At 51.3% G+C, this 9,295-nt stretch overlaps 1 protein-coding gene across 1 annotated transcript; it reads right to left on the bottom strand.

Annotated features, from left to right (window-relative positions):
• Positions 1 to 323: 323 nt before the first annotated feature.
• Positions 324 to 4,736, bottom strand: HSBP1 (heat shock factor binding protein 1). Its single transcript, XM_026495320.4, has 4 exons — positions 4,595 to 4,736; positions 4,041 to 4,107; positions 3,340 to 3,460; positions 324 to 1,867 (listed from the first exon to the last, which is right to left on the bottom strand). Exons 1-3 carry the CDS (start codon positions 4,637 to 4,639, stop codon positions 3,342 to 3,344), a joined length of 231 nt encoding a protein of 76 aa, XP_026351105.1. The 5' UTR covers positions 4,640 to 4,736; the 3' UTR covers positions 324 to 1,867; positions 3,340 to 3,341.
• Between the last annotated feature and the right edge of the window lie 4,559 nt (positions 4,737 to 9,295).

Raw genomic sequence — 9,295 nt, 5'->3', positions numbered from 1 at the left:
CTAAACCCAAGTGACCATAAACCCTTCTTTGCTAGTGTTTCTCCAAGGACAAGTGTCCTGGGGAACGTGCTTCGAAAAGGCCTGCCTCCAGGATGTGGGAAAGCCCCGCTCCCCTCAGAGGGCAGTCTGCCGCGGGCTCTGGTGCTCCCCAGCTCCCCTCTTCCACAGCACAGCCCCACCCACACCCCCATCCCCTGGTGGCCTTCGGCTCTGGGGACCTAATCCTTCCAGAGGTTTCAGCCGTCATCTAAAACGGTGTGTCCATTTTAATCCGAAAACACGGAAAACCAAACAAATCAACGTGGACACGAAGGAAGCATCAGTAGCAGGATTTCAGGCACCTTTTATTCATGGCGGATATTTCTGGTCCGGGGAGCTTGCCTCTGAAATCTTTCTCTTCCTCAAGGAAGACAACTCCTACCTACATCCCGACAGCAAGCAGCCGTGTCTTTGCCAAGTGCCAGGTCCAGGGCTTGAGAGCAGGGCTCCTCTGCTGGGTGGACCTGGGAGCGACCTACTGGGCCACCAGAGAAGTTTCTGCAGCGCGGTGGTTAGCAGTGCTTAATCCACGTAGCTCAGAAGAAACTAACTTCTTCGTGTTACCTATGTCTTCTATAAATCGGACAGAGGATTTCATCATAGTACATATTTGCAATACAAACACGACTGGTGATAGAGGAAACTTAAAGAAACTCCCACCGTGCTCCCCCATTCAGGGCTTCCTTCTAAGAAGCACAGCACCGTTCCTCAACTTTTCCCATTTTCTGTAGACAAAGTCCCTTCGCTGTGGCAATCGCACGATCTCCTGCACAGTCAGTCCCGGCCTCCGGGCTCAGCGCTCCGGGCACTGCTTTTTTGGGTGGCAAGAGTATTATTATCCCTATGTTCTATAATTGATAACGAAACCAGGATTCTGTAAGAATTTAGGTAAGAAAGAGTTTAAAGAAATAAGTCTTAAAAGCTTGAGCCGATTACAAGTCATTTATCGTTTTCCTAGTCAAGCAACCGGCACGGACTCCCCTGGTCTGTTTTCCTGTTCGGTTCCTTTTCCCAAGCAGTAGCTCCCAGACAAGACGGCGAACTGGGTTGTAAAATCCTGCCAGATTTTCTGTGGTGACGACTGTAGATGAACAGCACAGGGGCCTACTCGAGTATTCAAATCTCATGCAAAACTCTAACTAATGAGCACGTCGGTACACGAGGCGGTTCTGTTGTTTTGCGAACTTACAATTCTCGCGCGCGGCAGTGGTTACTCATCAGCCCGTCAGCCTCTGGCCTCAGAGACTCAACACAGGACACTGCGGGTCAGTGCTGAGTTCTGGCAACCGGGCAGCGCCAGAGGCGGCTCAATCGACAAGTTTTAAATGTTTTTTTTTAACCATCGGAAAAGTATCAGCAACATGCTATCTGGTGTTGGCTCGACACTCTGCGCTGAGAATTAAAGAGCCCTCAACCTGCCAAATGTCCTACCTCACAAAGTCTACTTATAACTGAAGGGTCTACTCGATGTCTAATAAAAATTACACAGCAACTTTCATCAAACGGCAACTACTACAAAAGGAATGATAGAAAACAACGACTTCACAAAAATACACTAAAAAAGTTGACAATTTTATGCAGGAACCGCCAAAGTTTTAGTGTTTAATATTTAACAGCACGACTGACCAAGCAAGGTCCAACATGTGGAGTTACCATGTTCAAGAAACTGGGGGGAGAATCACTCTAGACTAACTATATAGTATGTGGTAAGAAGAACGCACACTTAGGATAGAAAACCTGTCTACACACAGCAGTTGCTTCAAAAAGCCATTCGGTCTTCTCTCGGCTTGTAAAAACGGTGTTCCGGACTTCGGTGTGAATTAGCCGCCTGTTGGAAAAGAAAACCCGTCAACACATTATGCTCCTACGAGGACAGAGCACACAGACACGTACCACTACCAAACGGTACAAGTCCTCGCGAAGCCTCTACTGGACTAGACGTACTTTCTTTGCGCGATGCCCCAGCAAAGATCCCGCAACGGATTTAAGTGGAAATCTTTATTTAAAAACTTCTGAATCCGTTCCCAGCTCTTCTTCCTCCGGATCACCCCTGTCTGGGGTGGAAAGTCTCTGTCCTGCAGTTCTCCATAGGATGGTCTCACTCACTTGACGGGACTTTTGACTGCCGTGGGGCATGAGACCCAGAGAAGCTTCTACGGCTGGCAGGACATTTTCCAAATCATCTCTCTATAGGAATAATGAGGACAGCCCACACAAAACAAGCGTGTGATTTACTCACACAGTGAACTGACCCAATCTCCTGTTAAAATGACAGTGAATTTCGAAGTCTTTTAGTTCCCAAGTCTCTCTCTTCTTGGACTTCAAAGCGACCTGTATGTCACAGCTACTGCTAATTTGGTCCAGCCAGGACATGCGCAGAACATTTCAAAAAGGAATTTGGTATCTCTTACTGTATATTCTGCTTGGTACTCTAGTTACCTAAAAATGCTCAGTAACCTTTATTTTTAAAGGGAATTAAAATGCTAAAAATGGGATGAGAGAAAAGGGAAGTTTCAAAATGATTCTGGGTTGCAGTGAGGGAACCACCATACTCCTGAAAGGCTTATTCTAACGAAGAAACCTGCTACGGGGAGACTGAGGCAGCCAGCTGTGTCCTGCTGTCCTGCTACGTGGCTATTGCTGATTATCCACCCATTCCTCAGATATCTGGAACTACGTAGTGGAAATTGATTAATTAATTAACTTTTAAAGATTTACCAGACAGAGAGAGAAAGCGGCAGAGGGAGAGGGAAAAGCAGGCTCCCCATGAAGCAGGGAACCCCACATGGGGCTGAGATCATGACCTGAGCTAAGATCACAACCTGAGCAGAAGGAAGACCGACGGAGCCACCCAGGTGCCCCATAATGGACATTTAAATCAACGCTAGGATGAAGGCTTACTGTGGCCTAACCCGGTTCATTCAAGTCATAATCAGGTGTTGTCCTGGCATTTATCTAGTGGAGGGGGTGTTCCCAAGAGAACCCTTAGAATTCAAGGCATTTATGAAGTTGAAGGTGGCAATGTGGGGTTTGGGTTACAAAAAAAAAAAAAAAAAATCTGCCAGTGGTAAAGAATTCTCAGGCCAACAAAAAACATTTGTTGGTATTTGGCTGCAATGATATAAACTCAGGGATTACCTAATGTTAAACAATTATCTTAACTACTAAGGATACAGGTCTAATTAATAAAAACCAGGAAAATGAAAGAGATGCTAGGATCACGGCTGGGAATTGATCGAAAGCCTGGCCACATCAAAGTTCCAGTGACACACACCACCCTGAGACTGTCGCCTCCCTCACCTTCAACTCTTTGGTGTGGCAGGGATCTTGTTTTCACCCTCCAGCTCTTCCACCCCAGCCTGTGTCATGAGGTCTGCAATGTTTTTCTCCAGGTCGTCAATGCGACTGCTCATGTCATCAAGTGGTGAAGTTAAAGGCCACACACACCAGCACCTCCCATCTCTCATCCCTTCCCTCTGGGGCCCTGGACGCTATGGCTTAAACGCAACTGTCTCCGTGAAACTGCTTTTCCAATGAGTAGGGTTACATTCTGGTAGTTACGAGTACAGGAGTCTGGGGCAAGGATCACACATCAGCCCTGCCCTTTCCCCGACCGGGACCCCGGGCAAGCTCTTTCACTTTTCTAAGCTGCCGTGTCTGCATCCGCTAAACAAAGGTAACACTACAACTTCAGCAGGTTGTGGGGCGGCCCAGAGCAGAGATATACATCCAGTGCTTCGCTCACAGTCCACAGTCATACTAGACATTACTGTTGGTAGACTGGAAGTGTCTGACGGCCAGGGGTCCAGCTCAGCGGTATCCCCAGCTCTTGGCACAGAACCGCCCAGGAAGACTACATCCAAGCTCAGTTAAATTAAAAAAAAAAAAAAAAAAGTGGTAAATGTCTGCAGCTGGCCTGCAAACCACACATTTATCAACACCGCTACCCGGACCACAGAAGCCAAGGGCCCACAGAGGCTGACCACACATACAAAGGATATTTCTTCCAATAATCTGGTCGGACATGGTCTGAAATTTATCTTGCATCTGTTGCAGGAGTGTCTGCACCTGAGAAACAGGAAGACAGACCACCTCGCGCTCACCCTGGGACACCTGGTTGGAGTCGGGACGGGGGCCCTGGTCCCATTCCTCCCGGGCTTCTGGGCAGCTCTGCGGCCTTTAGCAGGGGCTGTTCCCCCCAACCCGCCCCCGGGTTTCGGTTCCCCTGCCCGCCCCATGACACCGACTGGCTGGCAAGACCCCTTCCCGTCGCGGCCGCCGCGAATCACAGTTCGCTAGGTCTTTCGCTGAGGCCTCGGGGTGTGAGGGGTGCGGAAAGCGCTGGGGGTGCGGGAGCGGGGGGGGGGGGGCCGCAGGGTGGGGGCTGTGGCTCAGGTCAGGCGAGTAAGGCTGGGGGGTGCAGGCTGGGCCTGGGGGCCTCCGCCCGCGGAGCCGCTGGAAACCCGGCCTCCGGAGACTCGGCGCTTCGCCGCCGCCGACAGGGCGCCTCGGTCCGGGGGGTCCCACGGCCTCGGGCCCAGCAGGCGTCCCTTACCACCGAGGTGAGATCCTGCACGGTCTTGGGGTCAGTCTCGGCCATCTCCCCGGTTCCCAGCTTGGCGGCGAAGTCTGAACCGTCACCTACACTTCCGTTTGTCCGCGCACACGCACCGCCCCCAGCGGCCTCCTCTCGCGACGACCGAGACCAGCCGCGGGACCGCGGGGCGTTGTGGGAGTCGTAGTTCGCGGCACGCACAGGAAGGGCCTGCGCACTCGCGTTTCCGTTCCGAGCGAGGCCCCGCCCCTCCCCTCTCGCCCTGCCCGGCCCCGCCCCCTGAGGGTCCCGCCCCAGCCCCGCCCCTCACTGAGGGAGAAAAGGGGAACCAGCCCCAGTGGCACCCGCTGGAGCGGGCAGTGGTCTTGGTCCTTTCCTAGGCTGTCGTTAAAGGACGCGCTGGTTTTGTCTGGCCCGCTGGGAAGCACTTATTGGGCTCCTGTGAGGTGCCAGGCCCAGGCCTGTGCCACCACCTGTCCTCCAACGGAGCCCCGCAAACCCCGAGTCGGGGGAAGGGAGTCGGGTTACTGGAGGGGAAACGGAGGCCCCGTGGTGAGAGGCCTTCCCACCATGCGCCCCGCTGCCCAGCTGCAGGCCTGGTCACAACCCTGACCCGGTGTTTCTCCTTCTCCCCAGACGGTCGAGCGGAGGAGGTGCTGGCTCAGAGGGGCAGGTGGTGGTTTTTGATTTAAGTATAAGTTCTGGATGGTGTAGAAATCCTAAGCGTCTTTTCATAAAGTCCGCACGTGTTAACTAGCCCCAGCTCAAGAAACACGGCCAGCCTCCAGGAAGCCCCTCAGCCCCTTTCCTGTCACCCCCCCCAACCCACCCACAAGGGTGACCGGTGTCCTCAGTTTTAACACAATCGTTTGTGTTGCTGTGTTTTTACTTCGTGTAAGTGGAATGCGACAGTAAGCCCTCCCAAGCGCCCGGCTTCTTTCATCCAACAGGATGTTCCACGGTGTTGAGCGGGGAAGCTTTCTGGTTTGGTCAAGGGGAGGTCAGCGGCAGGGTTCAGAGACTGGATTTGGGTGTTTAAGGAGGGGACTGCTGCTGAATTGGGAGCTCAGGTTGTGGGGGGTGCAGTGTGCCCCACACATTGTAGGATGCTGAGGGACTTCCTGACTTCTACCCACTAGATGTCAGTGGCATCCCCCTCACCTCAATGTGACACCCAAAAAATATCTCCAGAGACTGCCCAGTGTCTCCAGGGCCTCTGGGGAGTGGGGGGCTCACCCTCAGTTGAGAACCAGTAGCTTTAGAAGGATCTATGGACATTGCCTAGAATACTGTTGACTCGGTCTTCAAGTATGAATGTATTTTCGATCGGACCATTGCTTGAGAATTTTCCTCTGTATATACTGACATTGGCATTTGTGTCCTGGGGCCATGGTGACAAAGTGCCACAAACTGGGTGTCTTCAAACGAGACATTTATATTCCCAGAGCTCTGGAGACCAGGAGTCTGAAGTCAAGGTGCCGGCAGGGTTGGTTCCTTCTGAGGGCCGTGAGGGCGATCTGTTCTGTGCCTTTCTCCTAGCTTCTGGGGGCTGCTGGCAAATCTTGGTGTTCCTTAGCTTGTAGTCGCATCCCGCCCCTCTCTGCCTCCGTCTTCACGTGGCCTTCTCCCTGTGTGTCTCTCTCCCTGTAAGGTCACCAGTCATATTGGATTTGGGACCCACCCTACTCCAGTATGACCTCCCCTTAACTTTCCATATCTGCAGAGACCCTGTTTCCAAATAAGTTCCATTCTGAGGTACTAGGGGTTAGGATGTCAACATGTCTTTTTTTGGTGGGGGGGCAATTTAACCCAAAGCAGTTGGTAAAGTAATAGCGCTTGAAATCGGTATCATACTTTGTATTTTATAAAGCGTTTACATAAAGCGCCAGGATGATTTAGCTCATGAGTAGCCAAGGCTGGGTGGGATTTCAGGCCTTCTTGCTTCTTGCCCCAGTCACTGGGGCTCCCATACTCTGCATAGGAGTCTGGATCCGCACACCCTGGGTTTGTAGCCAGATCTGGTTTAGGGCTGTGAGCAACACAGAACACAAATTAGCACTAGGACCTACAGGTTTGCTTGGTTTTAGTGTGTGTGTGTTTCTGTCAGCATTCTCGAGTCCTTTTTATCCTGATAGAAAAGTTCCTGGGGCACCTGGGTGGCTTAGTCTGTTAAGCATCTGCCTTTGGCTCAGGTCACGATCCTGGGACCTGGGCTGGAGCCCTAGGGTGGGCTCCCTGCCCAGCGGGGAGCCTGCTTCTCCCTCATCCTTTGCCCTTCCCCTCCATGCTCTCTCTCAAATTAATAAATAAAATCTTTAAAAAAGTTCTTGACACTGTTTAGTGGAGGCTTTTTTTTTTTTTTCTCTCTTAACCAGAAAGCATACTTTTTCTGTGTGGAGACCAAGATCTTTTAAACATCTGCTTTACACAAAAATTTTCCTGATTTATACTCATGGCTGATACACTTACTTTGTAAGGTTGACCACAGAACTTAACTGAATATTGGTCCATTAGCAAAACTATTGAATTATGTGTAAGGCACTAGCAATTAACCTTTAAAATTTCGGTTTTGAACAACCCTTGTTTTAAACCTTAGTATTTTTTTTTAAAGATCTTTCCAGATTAATTGTGTAACTGAAGTAATTCCCTTCACCCCTTTCAGGACGGTGCAGTTTTATGGGCGCTAACGTGATACTTTCCTACTGGCTCTTTAGGTCCTGCTGGGCTGTCTCCGCGCCCCTCCCTCGCCAGCCCTGCACTCAGGGATGCGCCCATGCGCACGGGTGGCTGCCGGGCAGTGAGATGCTGCGTGTGTCCTGTGAGCAGAGAAGCAGCGGGCACCGCCGGCGCTCGGAGAACCTGAAACTCGTCTTTCCCCGGCACCGTCGTGACCCGACGCTGGTCTCAGCGGCCCTTCACCTGCTCCGCTGTCCTCCCGAGTAGCGGGGTTCCGCTGCGGAGGAGCGGCCACCTGCCACAGTGCCGGCCAGGAGCCAGCGCCCGGCCTTTCGTGGATGGTCCAAACCTCCCCGGTCTTTCCAAACCCCGTGTTTCATCCCTTCCGTCTCCGAGGATGACTTTATCTTCTGTTTTGCTGGGACAATAGAGACTATTGTCACCTGCGTCTTACCCTCCGGGTGTCCGTAAGTACCTGCATCTGCGTGACTCCGGGCCTTTCAGCCACCACACCGGGTGTCCTGCCTCCTGTGTGGGGCTGGGCCCTGGACTCCTCAACCCACTCCAGGAACGTGCCTCCTCCACTTACCTGCCCCTTCCCATGGACTCCTTCCTCCCGGAATATAAAAGTGGTGAAAAAGAAAAAATAGAAAGCCAAACTACCCCGATAAGATGACCTTGTGCGGTTCCGTGCTACCACTCGATAGAGTGCAGAAAGGGTTCTAGAAAGAGAAGGTTCTAGAAAGAGCCTTCAGTTACTGGATCTGCCACCTTCCGTTCATGCAATTTTGCTTGTTTTGTTTCTACCAAAAGTCGCTGAAGTGATTCTGGATGGTATGAGGATGTGGCCTCACACAGTGAGCCTCACGTAGCAGGCGGTCCTTCATTCCTCTTGGCAGGTGCAGCATCGCGTTGGGTCTTACGGAGTCCGAGTCCTTGCGCATCCTCGTTCATCTCTCCTTTTCACACAGGGCAGCCTCCTGCCCAGACCTTAGGTAGACATACTGTCTGGCTAAAAGGTAATCCCTTTTTTGGTTTTCATTGTATTTATTTTATTATTTCTTAAAACCACTTTATTGAGGCATGAGTGCCATGTAAAGGAGCTGTACTTATTTAGTGTACTCGACTCAGTGAGTTTGGGGATAAGAATACACCCATGAAACCATCACCATCGAGCTCATAAACATACCCATCACCTCCCCAAGTCTCCTCCTGCCCCCTTTATTATTAACGATTCTTATTATTAACACTATACATAAGATCAGCAAGTTTTACCAGTATTGTCAGTGATAGGCACTGTTCTATATAGCGGATCTTCTGCATATCTGAAACTTTGTCGCCTTTGACCAGCATCTCCCCATTTCCCCCAACCCCCAGTCCCTGGCAACCACCATTCTACTCTCTGAATCTACGAATTGGACTATTTTAGATTCCACATGTGAGTGAGATTATATAGTATTTGTCTTTCTGTGTCTGGCTTGTTTTGTTCAGCATAATGCCCTCCGGGTCCACCCCTGTAGTCACAAATGGCAGGACTTCCTTCTTTTAAAAGGCTGAATCATAGTCCGTTGTACAGATACACCACGCCATTTTTATCCACTCCTCCCTCGATGCCCATCTAGGTTGTTTCCACCCCGTGGCTGTTGGTGAAGAGTGCTGCAGTGAACACGGGAGCCCAGTGATCTCTCTAAGACCCCGACTTCAAGTTCTTTGGGTAAATACCCAGGAGCGGGATTGCTGGAGAACGTCTTAGTTCTAGTTTTCATTTTTGGAGTGCCCTCCCTCTGTGATCAGGACTGCTGATGGAGACTGTATGCCAGGCTGTAGGATCTGTGGCCAGTTGGTAAGATCCTTTGGTGCTATGAGCTCCCCCCTCTACCGCCCCCTTTCCTCTGTTCCTAGCTGCCCCCAGATAATTCAGCTGTGCTGATCTCCCCCCGACCCCTGATGTTCTAGGCAGGACAAGACACAAGTGGGCAATGTCCTGCAAAGCTGGGGAAGCTGTGGACCGGGCGATCTCTCTTG

The sequence above is a fragment of the Ursus arctos genome, unplaced genomic scaffold (assembly GCF_023065955.2).
Source record: "Ursus arctos isolate Adak ecotype North America unplaced genomic scaffold, UrsArc2.0 scaffold_19, whole genome shotgun sequence".
Taxonomy (NCBI): Eukaryota; Metazoa; Chordata; class Mammalia; order Carnivora; family Ursidae; genus Ursus; species Ursus arctos.
The sequence above is the reverse complement of the archived record's forward strand: the minus strand, read 5'-3'. Positions and strand labels throughout refer to the sequence as shown.